Source organism: Alternaria postmessia (assembly GCF_024291825.1).
Source record: "Alternaria postmessia strain BMP 2775 chromosome Unknown scaffold_2, whole genome shotgun sequence".
NCBI lineage: Eukaryota > Fungi > Ascomycota > Dothideomycetes > Pleosporales > Pleosporaceae > Alternaria > Alternaria postmessia.
The window spans coordinates 92,513-111,591 of NW_026260075.1; the positions used below are offsets into that span (position 1 = coordinate 92,513).

The 19,079-nt window shown below is 53.0% G+C and overlaps 6 protein-coding genes across 6 annotated transcripts; 2 read left to right on the plus strand and 4 right to left on the minus strand.

Moving 5' to 3' along the window:
- Window positions 1–129: 129 nt before the first annotated feature.
- J4E82_000449 (uncharacterized protein) lies at window positions 130–4,763 on the minus strand (the record flags this gene model as incomplete). Its single annotated transcript, XM_051726770.1, has 8 exons — window positions 130–259; window positions 318–1,339; window positions 1,404–1,657; window positions 1,714–1,855; window positions 2,781–2,930; window positions 3,000–3,584; window positions 3,634–4,583; window positions 4,637–4,763. The coding sequence occupies 8 exons, from the start codon at window positions 4,761–4,763 to the stop codon at window positions 130–132; spliced, it is 3,360 nt and encodes a 1,119-aa protein (XP_051593195.1).
- Window positions 4,764–4,988: 225 nt separating this feature from the next.
- On the minus strand, window positions 4,989–5,595 carry J4E82_000450 (uncharacterized protein; the record flags this gene model as incomplete). Its single annotated transcript, XM_051726771.1, has 4 exons — window positions 4,989–5,019; window positions 5,130–5,371; window positions 5,420–5,449; window positions 5,506–5,595. The coding sequence occupies 4 exons, from the start codon at window positions 5,593–5,595 to the stop codon at window positions 4,989–4,991; spliced, it is 393 nt and encodes a 130-aa protein (XP_051593196.1).
- Window positions 5,596–5,796: 201 nt separating this feature from the next.
- On the plus strand, window positions 5,797–6,482 carry J4E82_000451 (uncharacterized protein; the record flags this gene model as incomplete). Its single annotated transcript, XM_051726772.1, has 2 exons — window positions 5,797–6,244; window positions 6,304–6,482. The coding sequence occupies 2 exons, from the start codon at window positions 5,797–5,799 to the stop codon at window positions 6,480–6,482; spliced, it is 627 nt and encodes a 208-aa protein (XP_051593197.1).
- Window positions 6,483–6,681: 199 nt separating this feature from the next.
- On the minus strand, window positions 6,682–8,266 carry J4E82_000452 (uncharacterized protein; the record flags this gene model as incomplete). Its single annotated transcript, XM_051726773.1, has 2 exons — window positions 6,682–7,172; window positions 7,231–8,266. The coding sequence occupies 2 exons, from the start codon at window positions 8,264–8,266 to the stop codon at window positions 6,682–6,684; spliced, it is 1,527 nt and encodes a 508-aa protein (XP_051593198.1).
- Window positions 8,267–9,120: 854 nt separating this feature from the next.
- On the minus strand, window positions 9,121–13,712 carry J4E82_000453 (uncharacterized protein; the record flags this gene model as incomplete). Its single annotated transcript, XM_051726774.1, has 4 exons — window positions 9,121–12,619; window positions 12,675–12,957; window positions 13,005–13,377; window positions 13,434–13,712. 4 exons carry the CDS (start codon window positions 13,710–13,712, stop codon window positions 9,121–9,123), a joined length of 4,434 nt encoding a protein of 1,477 aa, XP_051593199.1.
- A 902-nt stretch (window positions 13,713–14,614) lies between these two features.
- J4E82_000454 (uncharacterized protein) lies at window positions 14,615–19,026 on the plus strand (the record flags this gene model as incomplete). Its single annotated transcript, XM_051726775.1, has 4 exons — window positions 14,615–16,520; window positions 16,573–18,308; window positions 18,357–18,694; window positions 18,744–19,026. 4 exons carry the CDS (start codon window positions 14,615–14,617, stop codon window positions 19,024–19,026), a joined length of 4,263 nt encoding a protein of 1,420 aa, XP_051593200.1.
- Between the last annotated feature and the right edge of the window lie 53 nt (window positions 19,027–19,079).

A 19,079-nucleotide genomic window follows, 5' to 3' on the forward strand; every position in this document is an offset into this window, starting at 1 on the left:
TCAGCCAAGCTGCAGGCACACAATTGTGATGAGATTACGGACTTGTGCGTGCACAATGTCAAGCAGACCATTCTCGATATTTAATATGACTATACTACGCCGTGATGTGAACCGAGACATACTGTCTTATCACATATCGTAGCGGTCTGTACTATGCTTTACGGGCGTGTATAGAAAGTAATCAAATGACGCTACCTTTTCTGTGCCATTGATATCAGATGCTGCCATGCCCACAAATGCGCCAGTAAAGCTCCCGTGTCTGTTTTCGCAAAGTCAGCATACGCATGTAGTGTGGCTAGAGGGGACAATGAACTAACGCTTGATGACCGCCACACTCATCACTCAAGATCGAAGCATCGTAGACAGGTCCAATGTCTGTCAGGTCCGCCTGTCCCTCCAGAGCGTAGCGAAATTGGAGCTCTTTACCCCGAATGCTCAGCGCCAATCTAACTTTGCCCTCTTGCGGCAGCGGCACCGGATCTGCGAGGGGGAGTTTCAGATTTCCATCCGGCCATGAAGCTTCCGAGCTTAAGATGAGGAGTTCGCGCTGACCGTCAGAGTCGGCAGTAACGGTCAGGTAAAAGAAGTTGAATCGACAATAGTAAGCAGTCAGGCCTGCATAAGTGCGTTCGTCGTCTGGACTGAAGCTAACGACTGTTTCGGCGTCGTACGAGAAATGCGTTTGGCGACGTGCAACAAGAGCTTGCTCAAACCAGGATCCGATCGCCTCGCGTCCAACGAGGTGCAGACCATTTTTAGTACTAAAGATACGTTCTGGTTCTGGTGTACGGAGCCATTGGAAATCCTTGTGGATACCGTCGCTGCTGTCGAAAAGGTAGCGCTGCTCAGACCAATAGGAGCTGTCGTCGCGCTGTGCTGGCAGTTCGACATGGAGAGACGGAACAGGTCCATTCTTGACATACAGCCAGTCATCCTTGTCCCAGTAAGCCTCTTGAATCGCTGTCTCGCGTCCAAGAACGCAGCGGCGGGCCTGGGTAGTTGGGCGACCGGTCAAATGAACGAGGTATGTCTTGCCTTCTGGGGTGTCGACTATATCTCCATGACCAGCTCTTTGCAGAGATGCCAGTGGTGCGTCTTTGGAAGTAAGTATGTACTTTTGAGGATGAAGTTCGTATGGGCCCCAGATATCCCGGGATCGCGCCAAAGTGCAGGCGTGCTCGTATGCTGTGCCACCTTCAGCAGTCAACAAGTAGTACCATCCGTTCCGCTTGTGTAGATGTGGGCCTTCTACAAGAGCCAGATCAGTACCGGGGAAGATGGTCTTGCACGGGCCGACAAGCTTTTTCGCTTCAGCATCGTATTGCTGTAGCCTGATGCCCTGAATAGAGATACACGAGGTCAGCGTCTGTCATATCGATTGACCATGATAATTATATACTAACAGCGAAGAACCGCGGACGCCTTCGATGGTCTTGTAGCATGTTCACGAACCATTTCGTGCCATCGTCATCGTGAAATAGGGACGGGTCAAATCCTGAGGAGTTGATGTAAACAGGGTCAGACCACGGACCCTCGATGCGATCAGCAGTGACAATGTAATTGGGCGTATCTTTGAATGAGCCATCTTTGCGTTTTACGTCGGTATACACCAGCCAAAACTTGTCACCGTCATGTGTAAGACAAGGCGCCCACACCCCTTGAAGATTCGTTACAACAATGCGCAATTACAGTCAATCTTGATCGAGTACGTACCGCAACTATCGGGATCACCGCGCATGTCCAGTTGGCTTTTCCTATTCAAAGGGCGGCATAGGAGCTCCCAGTTGGCGAGATCTGTCGAGTGATGGATCTGTACTCCTGGATACCACTCGAACGTGGACGTTGCAATATAATACTAGTTTGACGTTGTCAGTTGATGTCACATGGTAGTCTCGATATACAAAGTTGGATTGTTCTTTAATCGTATCAGAATAGCCCATACCATGACTCTCATGGCACCGTGGCTATAAAACGGAACAAAATGTAAAGACTGTAAAACTCACTATGTCGTCCAATTAGCTTACACTACCCAAGCAGAACATTGCGATGTCTTACCGTCATTGCCAACACGTAGAACGGAGGGATCCGCGTTGAAGCCTGGAAGAATAGGATTACGAACCAACGGCATGATGGCTACAGACTTTTCTTTCTCAGTTTTAGGTTGCGACACTCTTTGCACGATTGATCAGCTATATATGCGGCTTTTGAACGACGAGAGATGTAGGCGATTGCCCGCAACGAATTAGCCGGCTGCGAACCGCCTCTTTTGCCGGCGCCTACTTGGCCACAGTGTTCTCTCAACCCCGCGCCTGAGCCGACATGCAACGTCACGCAGAAGGAAGCATAAAACTGGAGCTGGTGATCGCATGCTTATAGCTATGTCTTAAAGCATGTTGTTACGAGGGGTGCAAAAGAACGTAAAACGACCAAGAGCGAACCGGTTCAGTTTTCAATTGTAAGTGAACGAAGTCAAAGCATAATGATACATCACCAACAGCCATCAGGCAGTTCAATACTAGTCAGAGTATTTGCAATGATCGTACCAATTCCAAATGGGGAAATGCCACGCTACAAGCTGCCTAGTGACCCACATGCGGCTCACTTGACACAATTTAGCAAGCATTTCTACCTCGTGCAGTAGATACCAGAATCGGGCTTTTATAGTCCCGTTCACGTAAGCGGTAATCCTTGCAACGCTCCCATGCTTGCCACAAATTGAACCGCTCGGTGTTCAATTAAGTTCTCTAGTCTTGGTTTTCTGACACACCTTCGTTACCTACTTCTCGTCTTTCTGAGTCTTGATTGTTGGCAGAATCGTGACTTGTTGTCTGGTCGGCATTTGCAGAAGCGACGACACCTGCAGGAGGGACGAAAGTATCGCCTTCGTCCGTATCTAGCTGCATCAGGAAAGTTTCCCAGATCTCGATGAGCTAACACGCAAGTTAGTAAGCCATAGGGTTTGATGCGATAGATGAACTTGCCTCTTTTTGTGCTTCTACAGCACTTTCCAGGAACGTTTCGACGCCTGACTTGAAGTCTTCGACCTTCTCCCTCTCAAAACGTTCTAGTTCGCTACGCATCAGCCGACCCATGTCATCGAAGAGCAACCTTGCTTGATGAACTTTTCGCTCAGCGTCTGCAACATCGGCGCTGAGTTGGTTCAGACGATCTTGCTGCGATCTGCCTTGCCTCAAAAGCTTGTCCTGATTCGTTTTCCGCTTCTGTAACTCCTGCTCAGCAGAATGCCAGGAATGATAGGCCTTCTGTCGCTGCTGGAACGCGGTCTTTACGGAACCTATCAAACGAATGTACTCGTCTATTACGATGCCCATGGTGAGTATGTCTTGCTGGGCCTGACGCTCGTAAAGCTCACGAATGCGAATCTGAATGTCGGACAGACTATCAAGCGGCGCGGACAAAGATGGCGATAACTCAACAGCGGATAGAGAATGTAGAGAAGCCGAGAAGTCTCCACAAGCCTCGGCTAGACCTTTCCGTTGTGTGACTACAGCATCTGTAGCTTTGAGAAGAGCCTTTAGCTGCGCTTCAAGAGCATCGAGATAGATTCGACGGTCATGGAACCACTGCAACACCGTTAGCGAATTGATCTGTTACAGAAACTAATATACGTACGTCATCGTGTTCCACGAATTTACCACTGCTACCAGAGAGCATGGAGCCAAACATGCCTTTGCTCTCAGTGAGACCGGGGTCTTTGCGCTCCTTGTTCTTGATGTCCATGCTGAAGGCTTCGCTTTCAAGGAACAGCTTCAAGTCACTGTCATGTTGCAACACTGGATGAGCAGCGGCCTTGTTAAGCATGCGCTCCAGAGCAGAGCGTCGTGACTCGACAAAATCAGCTTCAAAGCGACCAACAGCCTGCTTCTCTGGCGGCGGAGGAATAATAACTCCGGGGTTGTTGTTGTGCAGTTGTGTGTATAACCAGAGGAAATCACGGTAACGGCGCGAGACGGTGAATTCGGGTTTGCGGTAGCCCTTGGAAGTCGTCTTGGTAGTGACGGCGTATTCTGTGTGCGAGCTCGTGAGGTCACCGACTTTGTGAGGGTCGCCTACAGAGATGGCAAAGGACGGCTTAGCGGCCTGCTCAACGCTGACGCTCGGCTGTGTCTGGCGCTGAGGTGCGGTGGAAGACGGCGCCTGGACTGGAGGCGGTATTCTGGCTTGAGAGGAGGGCTGCTGCTCGTCGTTGTCGTCATCGAGGTCGACGGAATCCATCATGCCGCGTAGCGAAGGCGTAGAGGCGCCGCCCGGCGCGGGACGAGTGTTGCGCGACGCAGCGGCTTCTTTCTGAGGCGGCGCTGGAGGGGCAATCTCGGTGCCTGTCGTCGGCGAGGGAGCGCCTAGAGGGCCCAGGGGATCATCGACAGCCTCGAGTTTGGTGGACTGCAGGCCATACTGCCGCCGTCGGGGACCGCGTCCAGCGGGTGAGCGCGGAGCAGAGGCAGCAGTAGGGGCCGGGTCTGCAGACGGCTTGGTGGAGGGCGCGGGAGAGTCGGTGTCGAGCGTGTCGTTCTGCTCTACCTTGGACGCACTCGGCGCAGGGCTCGACCGTGAGGGCACATCTGGAAGCCTGTCAGCTTTGCGCAGTATCGTCGACAAGACAGTAGACACGCACCTCCCCACGGGGAGCTCTCTTCATCTCCAAGGTCCATTGGCGCAATGCTTGGTTGTGTGCGGGGGTGGGTCGAGTTGAAGTCGCGGGTGTAGTAGTAGGAAGCCGCATGCTCATGGCAGCTATGCATTGGCGCTGGGTTGGCTATGACATACAGGGTCCACTAGTCGCGAGACGCCCATTCCTTCACAACATCAACTACAATTACAGACCAGCACTACCCAGGCTCACTTTCCCATGTTCGCAGGTATAGCACACTTTGCCGTCTTCAGATTCCAGCCTCATCAAACCCCTCGTCTGACCCAGTCGCTTCCCAAGATGCTCGACCCAGCTCTCAACGAAGACTTTGGTACCTTCAGCCGCTGGCCTCAGGTAGGTCGTGTTCACTTCAAATGCGTCAATCAAGTCATCGGCACGCCGACACTATCTACAAGGTTGCACTTACTGCCAAAGCATTAGCAATCATGTCTCAAGTCTTCTTGCAGAATCACCATACCGGGTACGTGAGACATGCCCACTATCCCAGAATCCGTCGCGCATACACGGCGTAATGGCCATTGACGTCGTAATGTCAAAGATCAAGGCCACGGCGCCGCCATGAAGCATGCCAGTCGAGTTGCACAACTGTCTGGGCACAGTGAAGCTTATAACATTGCGCGAGTTGTGAGGATTGCTGCTGGTTGGCGCAAACGTCACTGATTCGAGCTTGAGGATTCGCCCAAGGATAGCATCGTGGCCCTATGCAAAATATCAGAGCCGCATCATCGGTTTTGAAAGACAACCTGCATCGTAGTCGCTGGAGCTGATTGCGTCGAACTAATGCTTCGTGTTAGTCTGGGTGTTACTGCAAAGTATCCACGGCGGTCACCAACCCAGTGTTGGACTTTTTGAAACGGTGACAGGTCATCATCGCCTCCGCTCTCTGCAATCTTCGCGCTGTGCTTCCGTGCAAGACTGCCCATCTTCGAGTCTTGTCAATGTAGAGGATCATTCATTGTACGGATCAAGCAAGTATGCGCGATGCATTAGGACCTCGGCATCTCCAGCAGCGCTAACTTGTTTGAGCCACTGTATCAGAAATCAGAAAATATCCCCGGAGAGCAATAAGACCAAAAGTTCCATCCCACGCGCCTCAAGCCCGCCTGTTGAAGCAACGTCTAATCATGGACTCGTCCAGTCTCTTCCGTCAGCTACTACGCATGCCGGTAGTACATCGCACTGCTCTAATCGCGCCTACGCGTCCACATGCGCGCGCTTTCGCCATGCTCGCACCCCCGCTGCCGCATTCACGCTTCATGTCTATCCCCCGCATCATCCAGCCGAGCTTCTGGGCCTCCATGATACCCAAGCCACTCAAGACCCGCTCCGAGCAACCTAGGCGCAAAGAGTGGAACCCCGCTACCCCATACATCATTCTTGGACTGCTCGTCGGCAGCCAGGCCATTCAGATACTATGGTTGAAGCAGGAGAGAACACACAACCTTCGCAGAGCCGAGGCTAAGATTGGTGTATTGAGAGAAGTTATTGAGCGTGTACAACGAGGCGAAGACGTCTCGGTTGAAGCAGCTTTGGGGACGGGCGACGCAGCAGATGAGAGAGAATGGGCGGAGGGTAAGTCTGCACTCTGAGACACGAATACTAAAGATGTGTTGAAAGCTGACATGTCTTAGTTCTCAAAGATATCCAGAACGAGGAGGCTCTCTTCCAGAGTAAAAAGAAGAGAAAGGCCCTGAGAGATGCTGCTATGCAAGATGTCGCCAATACGCCGGACAAGGACCAACAGGAAACAGCAAAGCGTAACTTCACTAAACAACAGGTGGAGAGCGTGGGCGGAGTCAAGTTTTACTGAACTTGGAGATAGTAGGTGACATGACAGTTGACATTGAACTGGTATAAAAGCTTCATACTTGCGCGGGCCAGCCGCCAAAGCGAAAAAGCACAAAGCTCTAAAAGGAATGAGTATCGAACAGCAGTGAAGATCTGGCATCCAGCCAAGGCCAGTCTCTCGTTCCCAACCCGTCATCATTCGCCTCCATCATCAAGAACACTCATGCCTCTTCCTCCTCAGATTCTTCCGCCTCCGCCCCCGCTTCCGCCCCCGCTTCCGCCTCCTTTGCGGCTCTCAGTCGCTCTCCACGCTTTGCGTTACCGGCGTTGTTGGAAAGCTTAGTAAAGCCCCTCGCCTCAGGGTTATCGCACAGAAGCGCAAGAGTCACACCTCCACGGAGAGCGTCATCAACCGTCGCCTTCTTCTGCTGGAGACAAAGACAGATGCGAGCCAGCCGCCTCTCCAAGCACTTCTCGCTGACGTCTGTGAGTTTGCCACGTACCACCTTTTTGTGGTAGATGGTAGGTCGGACCCAGCCCCGCTCGTGCACAGCCAAGGCTTCATCGAATACATGGTGTGCTGCGGCTTCCAGATCCAAGGGATTGAATGCTTGTTCTACCATGAACCGCGTTCGGTGGATGGAGTTTGCGCTGTCACTGACGTTGGAGATGTCGATCATAGACTCGTAGATGCGGCGTACCCAGTACATGCCTAGAAAGCAAATTCAATCAGTTCATGTTGGGAAGCTTGTGATTCTCCTGCTACTTACGTCCATAACGCTTGACACGCTCGACATCCGATGCGAGAGACTTGGGTGCTATGCGGTTGCGCTTCCGGTATGCTCTAGCAGCTGGGCCAGACTGGAACTGTCCGGTGTATGCTGGATAGATCGGTTGAGGGGGTGGAGGAGCGTTAGGATCTACATCCGGCTGAGGCTCCCAAGCGATGGGGGTGTAGTTGTTCTCGTTGAGGGTCTCGGATGGAATGGTGGTTGGACCGGTAACAGGGATGGCAGATGGAGTTCCAGATGGCATGTTGGATGGCACGGCGGCTACATCATCGAGCAGAGTGGCGGTTGGAGCAGAGGAGGACACCGGACGAAACCCGTGGGAATGCATCAGGTCATGGTACATCTTGTCCATGTCGAGCTCAGACATGCGGCCAATGGCCCCAGCCTGTTGACCTGGACTGAGTGCCCCCGACAGTATGCGTGCAGCGACAATCTGAGGGTCGTCCTCGCTGTCAGAGTCGTCGTTACCTGGCATCGGGTATTCATCGTTGAGCTTTGCGGCAAAGTCATTGAACATAGTCGCTGAAGCCTCGTTACGGTCTTGCGTTGGACCGAGTGCAAGCCCCAAAACCTGATCGAAGTCATCAGGAATATAGTCGGCATTGTTGTGGTGGCCGTCAAAGTCGTCGTGTCCAAAGTCGATATGGCCAAAACTGTCGTGTTCAAGGTCGTTGTCGGGTATTGCAGGAACCGTTGCAAAGGCGTCACGTACGTCACTGTAGCTGTCGTGATCGTCGGCGTGTTCATGATGACCGGCATCATTATGCTGAACAGAGTTGTCGACAGATGACTCAGGGAGATCTGCAAACACGTCGCGTACACCAATGTATGATGGCGAGCTCTCGGATAGAACAGGTGAGTATGGGGCATAGAGCGAAGGAGTACTGATGTCGTCGTGCTCTCCAAGGCCTTCAACAGGTAGCGTGGGAAGGTTTGCGAAGGCGTCGTTTACATCAATGTGCCAATCTGAGTTCTCTGACCGAGCGGGAGAGTTTGGAGCATGGGATGAAGACATTGTTGCTTGAAAAGAGTGGTACCAGACCGATGATAATGTAGAATGGAAGGATAAAGTGTTCAGTGACGACCAGCGTCAGAAGCAAGCAAAGTTAAGAGAAGAGAGAAGTTGGACGACGACCGAATTGATGAGTAGAAAGTAGATTGTTAAGAGGAAAAGAATAGAAGCTGTCAAGACGTTGTACTGGGTCCATGTGCTGCCCAAGCATATCATACTCCCATTGTCGAGACGTACGACAATAGCGCGCAACTCTTCGCTGCAGATGACCCTATTAAAAGCTGGAAAGGTCTCGCAACTCTCATTTTTCTGTATTGTTTAGACAAATGCGGCGAATCAGATTCAGTCGTTTCTATTGTACCAGGTGGGGAGCGAGAAGGTTCACCCGCTAGTAGTTTCGAGCCGCCTTCACCTTCACTTATTCCCAAAAGGTGTGGCTTATCGATGCAATAGCTCCTAATGTTCAGCAGCAACAACTCAGATTTGCATGTGTAGTATCCACTGCTTGATAAATTGATCCGTATACATTAATGTGTGTTGATGTCCTACATTTGCCTGTGATTGTTCTCGAATCTTAAAAACTCCCCTGACATGACATGCCGACTGCTATATGACCCGTGCGAAAGACGAGCAACGTCAAACGACTGCCAGAAACTGCAACAAGACGCAGAAAGTTCAAAAGTCTTCAGTCATAGATCCTCTTGCAGTAGTAACAAATGGTATAAAACGAAACCCCATCAGAAAATGATGGTACCATAATGAAGAGAAATTAGAAACCAGATTACGCCTTACAAATCGCTGAACACGTGTCCAATCCATTAAGCAGCAGAAAAGCGGTTCAAGGCTCGTATGCACCTTTATGAAGATCCGTGGAGCTGTGTTGGCAAGGCCATGGTAGCAGCCGGCTGTGCGGACTTTGCATCGTGACTACCTGCCGCGGCCTGGAACCCATCCTCGCTCTCCACCTTGTTCCTCCATTGCGAGAGTTCATTCAGATCCGTGTTATCATTGTCGGGCATGCGTTCGAAATCAAAGCGATCACTCAAACGGTAGGCTTTGTTGGTAGTTTCCCAGTGACTCCTGAGAGCGTCCAGCTCAGAGGCAAGGTTATCCAGAGCCATGGAGTTACGCGTAGCAGAAGATGAAGGGCGGGGGACGGCCTCTGGGGTACTAGAGCCGTCATTGCGGCTGTAAAGAGATTCAGCGGATGCGATGCTATCGTGGGCACGGTGGCGGCTGTGTTCAGGAAGGGTGTTTTCGGTTGGTGCCTGGGACTGGCGGCGGTAATTATCGACCGATGACTCAAACTGGTCAAGGAACATTTGGACCCGACTCTCAGCTTCGCGGGCACGTTCCTCCGTCTGTGTATGCTGACGACGGAGCGCGTCAAGATCTGTCTGGAACTGGGCTGCTTGATGCTCTGCCTGCTTTGTAGCATTCGCTGCTGTTTCGGCATCGGCGCGAGCAGAAGCCAGATCAGATTGCAGTTTGGACAATTGGGCCTCGAAACGTGTAACGGTAGCTTCCATCTCCTCTCGTGCCTTGTCCAGTTCAGAGCGAAGTGCCGCGCGTTCTGCGTTCGACTCAGCTTGATCGGCTTCATCAGTAGGACTACGCTTGTCTTGCTTCGCTTGGGTGAGTTCTTCCTCTAGCTTGAGATTTGCACTCTTGTAACGATCGAGCTCCTGTTTCATCTTCGAAAGCATCTTTTCGGTACCCCGGAGGTACTTGACAGCAGCTTGGTGATCGTTGTGAAGTGCCTGGAGTTTTTCTTCCCACTCCTTGCTGACCTCGTGCTCACGCTCCTCAAACATAGAACGCATTTCCTCATGTGCTTTAGTCATAGAGTCTACCTGTTGTTCCAGCTCGCGAACTCGGTTGAACTCCGGTGTGCCGAACCTTGAGTTCGGACTGTCCAGTACCCTTGAGCGTCGTGAGTCGACAGGGTTTACACCTCTTTCGTCGAGAAGATTGCGAAGTGTCTTAAGCTGAACTTCGAACGCATTGCTCTCAAGGCGCAGACGCTCGTGTTGCTGGCGGAGTTCGGTTCGTTCAGCCTCGGAGAGCTGTACATCTCGCATAGCCTGCTGTAACTGTTTACGAATGGTCAGCCCCTCGCGACTGGATTGCTCTTGGTAGGCCTCGAGACCGGCGATTCGTTCTTCAGCACGGCGAAGCTTTTCCGATGCTTGGTCAGCAGCTGTCTGATTCTTGCGAGCCATGGAGTTTGCAGCTTCGACTTGCTGCTGCAGTACTACAACCCGCTCATCATGGTTAGCACCATCTTGCTCGGAGCGCTCTGTAATCGTTTGAAGACCAGAGAAGACGGTGGCTCGATGAAGGCGTGCCTCTTCTGCATGGCTCTCCGCCAACTCCTCCGCATCACGAAGCTTTTGTGAAGTAGTCTCCAGCTCCAGTACGCGTGCCTCATATTCGCTACGAAGCTGACCCAGCTTCTGGCGCAGGTTTTCACTCGTAGCCCGCTCTTCAGTGAGCTTCTTCTCCAGCAAGGTTGACTTCTCCGTGGACGCGAAGACAGCATCGCGTAGAGACTGAATAATAGAAGACTGAGCTTTGTGCTCTTCGGAAACCTTAGCAACCTTGGCGCTCAGCTCTTGTTTGTCAATCGCCAACAGTTTCGATGCCGATTCTGCTTCTGCAGCGCTAGTAGATACTTCCCTTGCGACACGCTCAGCCTCGTGTAATTCGGCGCGTAGACTCTCTGATTCAGCTGTAGCTTTTTGTCGGGTCGAGTCCAGTTCTTGTACACGTTTTTGCGCAGCTTCTGCGGTCTCCTCCGCTAGTTGTTTTGCTTTCTTTTCGGCATCAATCTCACGGGTCAGATGCTCCACTTTAGTAGCCAGGTCACCTTGAGCCGCCAAAGACATCGCTAGTCGCCGACTAACATCTTGGAGGCGATCCGCGTCGGGTGTGTTTGTGCTTCGAGTCCCATCTGGCTGTGGAGTTCCATTCTGACTACCACCTCCGTGAGCAGCCAACTTGGTTTTAGCGTAGATGGCTTCGCTGACAGCCGCGTCCCGCTGTCTCTCAACTTCAGCGATTCTCTTCGCAGCATCGTCACCTTGGGCTTTGATGGAGGTTTGTACTCGTTCAAGTTCGGTCTTCATCTTCAAGAGTGCCTCCAACAAGGGTCTATCCTCGTCTCGAAACGCGTCGGCCGACCGCTCATCGAATACTGGACTCGTGGAAGTACCAGAGCTGTAGCCTGCTCGACGAGCAAGTGCGAGCTCCGAGGCGTACCATGCGTTGCGACTTTTGACGTGCTCCAGTTCTTTAATAAGTTCGGTGTTTCGTTGATCATTCGCCAGTGACGCATTCTTCAAGCCCTCATTAGGTAACTGTTCAACGTCACGCGCAAATCCGCGTTGTTGCTGTGTTTCTAAAGATTGTCTGGTTGCCTGCTCTGTGCTATCATGGGAAGGCTGCGGGCGGTGCGATTTGGACGTGTTTCGTGACAAAATGCTACCAGAGCGAGTAGTGTCCATGGACTCCTTCGGGGTCCGTTGGCTTACAGCGTCCGACGACATCTTTCGTTGCATGTCGTTCGTAGATGGACTTTCGCGGGTCATAGGCGACATGTTTTCTCTATCCAAGGCGGATGCAGCTCCAGTGTCGATAGGCGGGCCGTATCCACGTTCATTTTTGGTAGGAGTCTTGCTTCTAGGTTTTGCGGCACCTTGTACGCCAGCACCATTCTCACGGGGCTGTGGAGGTTGCTGAAGTGGTGGAGGACCTGGTGGTTGACCCGCTGCACGAGGCAAACGTGATCCTGCGTTCGCACCATTCCCCATGTTTTCTGGGGCTCTCGTGAATTGTGAAGCAGGCATCATACTCTCGCGCGTTGGAGGGGAGCCGACCTTAGCGGGAGGCACATTGCTTCTCTCACCGCCACTCATCTTCCGCTGTGTACCCTGCGGCTGTGGTGGAGGAGCACTTTCATTGGGCGGATACCTTATCTTGGAGGTGTCCAGAATGTAACTGAGGCTGAGCTCATTCCTGTCACTGACAGAAGAGCTGGGCTCGCCAGCTAAAACAACGATGTGTTTTCCGAAGGCGGTCATGCTATGCCCCGACCGGGCTGAAGGGGAGTGTCCCATATTTTGGAACATGTACCAACGGCGTGACGAGATCCGAAAGGCTGCAAGGTCGCCCAAGTCGACGCCTTCTTGGGTGCGTCCGCCAAAGATGTACATGGTGTCGTTTACAAGGGCGGCAGAATGACCCTCGCGAGCTACGGGAATGTAGCCAATACAGTCAAGCTCAGTCCAGGCGTTGGAGCGCGGCTCATAGGTCCAGACATCGTTGAACCAAGTAATCCCGTCGGTTCCACCAAAGCTGATGATAGTTAGCAAGTTGGAGTGTGGAGGAGACAAAGGGCTGTGACACGTACAGGTAGAGCTTGTCGTTCCACGTTACCACGGAATGATTGGTACGTGCTGGTGGTGATCTGCCTTGTGGAGAAGCCTGCTCCTTTGTGTTTGGTAGCAACACCTCCCATCGGCTTGCCGATGACTGCAACGAGTTCAAATCAAAAGCTACAAGGTCATTGAAAAAGAAGCCCTCGACCTGTCCACCGAAAATGTATATCTTGGAACCCAGTATGTTCAAGGTATGTCCGTAGCGACCAGTGGGACGGGGTCCTTGTGGTAGAGCGCGCGACCAGTGCTTTGTGGCTGTGGAGTGTCAGTTGAGGTCATAGGTGATTCCGAGTTGTACGCACAGGTATTGAGGAGATATAAAGTATCATCCAGGTCGTCGTTGTCAGCCAGTTTCGTGTCTCCTCCAAAGACAATGAAGGCATTGCCAACGAGCAAACTAGCATGACCTACGCGAGGACCAGGGCCGTCTCCAGTTGTGGATATGGGATAGCAGGCCATGCTGCCGTTGCCCATCTCTGTCAACCACAGATCACCCTTGACTGTTGCGCCGCCAACAAGTCCACCCATGAGGTAAATCGTACCATCCTTGCTAGCCGTGGCATTTATAGCAGCGCCGTATCGGGGGAAGGGATTGCCTGCGGTGAAGTTCAAGCGTCGGGAGGACCACGGGTACGGGGAGTCTGGCGAGTTGCCGGCAAATCTGGGGTTCGTATTCTGAGGCAGGTAAGTCAGCACACGTGCAAGCGCAATGGGTTTGCCGAATAACGCACCTGGATGTTGGTGTCGGCCTTTTCTCGCAGCGCTTTGGGCTCGGGGGTAGGCGCATTTCCAACGTTCTGGAGAGAGTTCAACGAGTTGTTTACGCTGCCTCCGGGGGTGGGTGTCTGGGATTGGGGGCCTCCACGGGTCTTCTCAATCTCACGAGAGCCGGATCCATTGACGGCTGGAGGTGGTTGCCCCTGGCCTCCCGATGAGGTTATGTCTCGTGTGGCTGGGGGCAGCGCGTTGTTGGCCTGCTGCTTGCTCTTCTTGCCGAAGAGAAAAGACATGGCGGCGGCGGTGGTGCTGCTAAGGCGTTGGTGCAGTAGCGGCCGGGGCCTATCGCGCACTCATTCGGCCTGGGACGCAGACTGGGAGAGGGAAGGCGGGCTGGCGAGGGTGAAGTGATCAGGCGAAGCAATGGATGAGGCGCGCGCGCATGTCGTACGGCTGGGGGAGGACGGCAGATGGGTGGGAGCGAGGGATGGTGTGTTATGGCGGCGACCAGGGCAGCGCGATGCTGGGGATACGGGTGCAGAGAGGCGTAATGCCGTCGGGACTCAGACGGCGCAGCACTTCCAAGGGCGACACTTCCAAGGTTGAGCAGGCCAGATGTATGCACGAGGGAAAGACGACCAGGCGGACAACGATGGTTAGCCTCTCCCCCAGCCCTGTTCACTCTGCGCGCCGCCCCTGAGCAGTGTCGGGAAGATCAGCGGACGCCGACAAGGCTAGGAGTGCCATTGGCTGCGTCGCGCCCGGAGAATGCAGAGGGCCTGCAAAAGAACCTCTTGTATAAGAGGGCGCGTTGACATGTGTGCAGATGCTAGCGAGCGTATGCACCGTTGGCCAGCCAGCATCCCTACCCGAACCATTCGAGACTGCATCAGTGCTGCCAAGTTGCTTTTTTGCTCCCATGGCCGAGTCGTCAATTCGCGGTGGAGCTCGACTCTCACCGCGGCGCTGCTTTGGGCCTAGCGCCGACGACATGCACTGTCGAGCTCTCACCTATGCCCGACGTCCACGAGAACAAGTTTGATAGACGTGCAATTGTCACCGCCCTCCCTCGCCCGGACTGCCGACTTCTGCTCTCTCTCACTCTCTCTCATCGAAACGCGTCTCTCTGCCACGCGCACCGCCCGCCTCGCGCTATGGGCCCCGTCAACACCGTCACTGCTCGCTGAAGCTCACCATGAGAACAGCCAACGAACTACCTCTTGTCAGCGGCCACACCCACCCCAATCCGCTTGCTTCGCACGCCCCCGCGCCTGTCGACATGAACGGCTCCCATCCCTCTGACGCTGCTGCCGCTGCCTCGCGCCCCAGCACTGCGGCCGCCGCTGATGCGTCGCCCACCTCCCACATGGACGAACACGCGCCGCCCGCCCGTCCTGCTTCAATAGGCCCACAGTCTGCCCGTCCCAGCTTCCTGCGCGCGAAGAGCGACTTTGGGCCCCGCCATCCTGTCTTACCACCAGAGAGCGCCGATGAGGGAAGCGTCGACGGCCACTTCAAGATCCGTCATGGCTGGGACGACCAACTGAACTCGGAAGAGTACAGCAACCTGCTCACCTCCAACTTCTTCATGTACTACACCGACAAGAAACACGAGACCGGCGGCCACCCCAAAAACGAAGACTGTGCCTTCCCTGTCCAGGAATGGCGCATGCGAGACCGCCTCAAGACTGTCTCGGCTGTCCTCGCCTTGTGCCTGAACATCGGCGTTGACCCCCCGGACGTCATCAAAACCAACCCGTGTGCCAAGGAAGAGTGCTGGATCGACCCGACCGTGACCTCACAGACGCCCGGTCACACGCCCATGAACCAGATTGGAAAGGCTCTGCAGACTCAGTACGAGCAGCTGAGCATGCGCACGCGCTACAAGCTGCTGCTGGACCCTACAACAGAAGAGACAAGAAAGTACGCTTCCACTCTCCGGCGGAACGCCCGCAACGAGCGAGTTTTGTTCCACTACAACGGCCACGGCGTACCCAAGCCCACTTCTTCCGGCGAAATCTGGGTTTTCAACAGGAACTATACCCAGTACATTCCATTGTCACTCTACGACTTGCAGTCCTGGATTGGTGCTCCAAGTCTATTCGTTTATGACTGCTCCGATGCTGGGCTCATCATCAGCAATTTCAACCGCTTCGCTGAGAAACATCAGGCTGAGTTTGAGGAGGCGCGCCGGAGAGACCCGAGCGTCGAGCATGTCGATTTCAGTGATTGCATCCACTTGGCTGCATGTAGAGAGCGTGAATCGCTTCCCACTAATCCAGAGCTGCCTGCTGATATCTTTACTTCCTGTCTGACCGACCCCATAACCATGGCGGTACGCTTCTTCATCTTGCAAAACCCTCTTCCAACTAAAGTTAGCTTACGAGATGCCCACAACATTCCAGGCAAGGTCTCTGAGCGTAGAACGCCTATTGGTGAGCTGAACTGGATCTTCACGGCCATTACTGATACCATTGCTTGGAATTCTCTCTCTAAGCCGCTCTTTAAGAAACTATTCCGTCAGGATTTGATGGTCGCTGCTCTCTTCCGCAACTATCTCCTTGCACAGCGCATCATGCGCGCATATCACTGCAACCCTGTCTCGCATCCCGAAATTCCTCAAACACATAATCATCCGCTCTGGCGCAGCTGGGACTTGGCGGTAGAGCTGATCTTGGCCCAGCTTCCGGACCTGCAGGCTGAAGCTCGGGGCGAGAAGGATTTTAACTACAAGCACTCCGACTTCTTCTCCGAACAGTTGACCGCTTTCGAAGTATACTTGACACAGGGCGCAGTGGAGCAAAAGGTACCGGAACAACTTCCCATAGTGCTCCAAGTACTGCTCAGTCAAGTCCATCGTCTCCGTGCGCTTATCCTGCTATCGAGTTTCTTAGATCACGGCCCTTGGGCTGTAAATCTCGCGCTCAGTATCGGCATCTTCCCATACGTCCTCAAACTACTTCAGTCTCAAGCAAACGAGCTTAAGCCTGTCATGGTATTCATCTGGGCTCGCATTCTCGCAGTTGACCAGTCCTGCCAAGCCGATCTTCTCAAGGACAATGGCTACCAATACTTCATCAATATATTCAATCCTAATTCTGGTATACAAACTTGTCTCCAAAAAAAAACTGTACATTGGCTAAAATTACACAGGCATACCTATTCAGAACGCAAGTGAACACCGCGCCATGTGCGCCTTCATTGTTTCCATGTTTTGCAAGGACTACAACCAGGGACAACGCGCCTCACTGAGTACTGAACTCGTCGAGAGCTGCCTAGATCATCTCAAGGATATGCAGAACCCGCTGCTCAGGCAATGGTCATGTCTCTGCCTAAGCAAGCTTTGGGTCAACTATGAAGAAGCCAAGTGGGTCGGAATTAGATGCATGGCACACGAGCGGCTATGTGAGCTCATCGTGGACCCTGTTGCCGAAGTTAGAGCTGCGATGCTGCATGCATTGGCGTCCTTCCTTGGGATTCGCGACGTCACTCCCCAAGTGGCTAACATTGAGGAGTCTATCGCGTCAATGATTCTTATCATGACAATGGATGGTAACAGTATGGTGCGCAAAGAATTGCTCATATTCTTCTCAACATTCGTCGCTCGCTACAAGGCCCGATTCATAGTAGCTGCATTCGAACAATTATCCGAGGATCATGCCAACATGGACACAAAGCAGTCAGATGACAAAAGCACCGAAATGCTCTACATGAAGACACGTTCAGGAGCGACAGACGGCGCTTCGGAATCGACGTCTTGTTCACAGAACACCATATATTCTGCCATATGGAAGGAGCTTTTGGTCATGTCCGTGGACCCGCACCCGGAAATCGCAAAAGACGCTGGAATAGTCGTTGACTGCATTCTTATCGCTCTCATCGAATCCTCCCTAGGAAAATTCGTACAGCCCCAACTAGATGAAGCCCTCCAACATGCGCCTGCTCCTCGTCCCACGCGCCGCGCAGTGGAGGAGACCTCTGCGCCGCAAAAAACTTCCAATCCTCCAACACCGACGAAAGACTCGACATATCTGTCTCTTTTCGGTGGTATCCGCAAATCCACCAGCGTTGGTGCTTCGCTGAAGAATCTCTGGGCAGGTCAAGAATCAGCAAGCCCTCGACAGAGGCCATCCGGGAGATCTGCTGCTGAGGACACCACTGTCCCGTCAGCGTCTCGTCCTCAGACTCCGGAGAAATACCACACCGTAGAGCAGCCAACTTCAAGAGGTTTCAAGAACAGGAATCTGTCAGAAAAGCCAGAGATTCCACTCAAGAGTGTGTTCTTCGAATGGTCAGTCGAGTACTTCCGTGAGCCCCAAATGAAGCCCACGGAGGCCGACGAGCCCGGAAGCACCGATTACAATGGCCGACTCTGGCGGAGGAACCGTAACGACAGGATTATTGCCGAGACTCAGCCGTTGAAGGATATTGCTGTCTCTAACCGCTGGGACGTGCCCCGAGGGTATTTTGACAACCTCAGCCAACCTGCGAAAATGTGTTTCCATCAGTTCGAAGATCATCTAGTCGTGACAGATACACGGGACACCGTCAATATCTTTGATTACTCAAAATCGGTTAGCAGGATCAATTCTTTTTCTAACGGGAACCCTCCCGAGTCGAAGATAACGGACGTTCGATTCATCAACGAAGACGATCAGGCCCTGTTAATGACTGGGTCTTCGGATGGAGTCATCAAGATCTTCCGCAACTATGATCGTAAAGGAGAGACGGAACTAGTGACTGGATTCCGAGCCCTCACCGATCTTGTTTCAAGCAACAAGAATGCCGGGCTAGTCTTTGATTGGCAGCAGGGTAGAGGTCTGATTCTGGTCGCTGGCGACGTGAAGGTCATCCGCGTATGGAACGCAGGGACCGAAGTATGCACCAATGTAAGTTACACTCTCTGCGTCTCTTGAAATCTTAGCTGACTTGAGTAGGATCTCCCGGCGCGTTCGGGCTCTTGCATCACATCCTTGACCTCTGATCAAGTCGAAGGAGATGTGTTCGTCGCTGGCTTTGGTGATGGCGCCATACGAGTATATGATCAGCGCCAAAAGCCTGCCACCGCCATGGTTAAGGTCTGGAAAGAGCACAAGCAATGGATCACCAACGTCCATCTACAGCGTGGTGGTCAGCGTGAACTTGTGAGCGGCTGTCGCGGCGGTGAGGTCAAGCTATGGGATATCCGCTGGGACCGCAGTGTAAAAACTATACAAGCGACTTCCGACACGCTCAGGACACTTAGCGTCCATGAGCACGCTCCGGTCTTCGCTACGTAAGTGCTCATAAACTGTAAACTGACTGGAACATGCTGACATCGATAGTGGCACGCAACGACACCGTGTGAAGATTTTCAACCTAAACAACGGTCAACCCGTATCTCACCTTGAACCCTACTCGGGTTTCCTTCGGGATCGATCTGCTCCCATCTCTGTTACTGCCTTCCATCCCCACCGACTGATGATTGCCGCAGCGGCCGTCAACGACACCCACGTCAATATCTTCTCGTGTCACGAACCAAAGCATTCAGCTGTCAATAAAACAGTGAAACTTTGGGATGGGAACGCGAGTACAGCCGCGTCTAGCAGAACATCTATCATCGGCTGAGGGTGATCTGACGACTCCTCGCAGAGTCCGAGATTGAGGGAAAGGAATGCAGT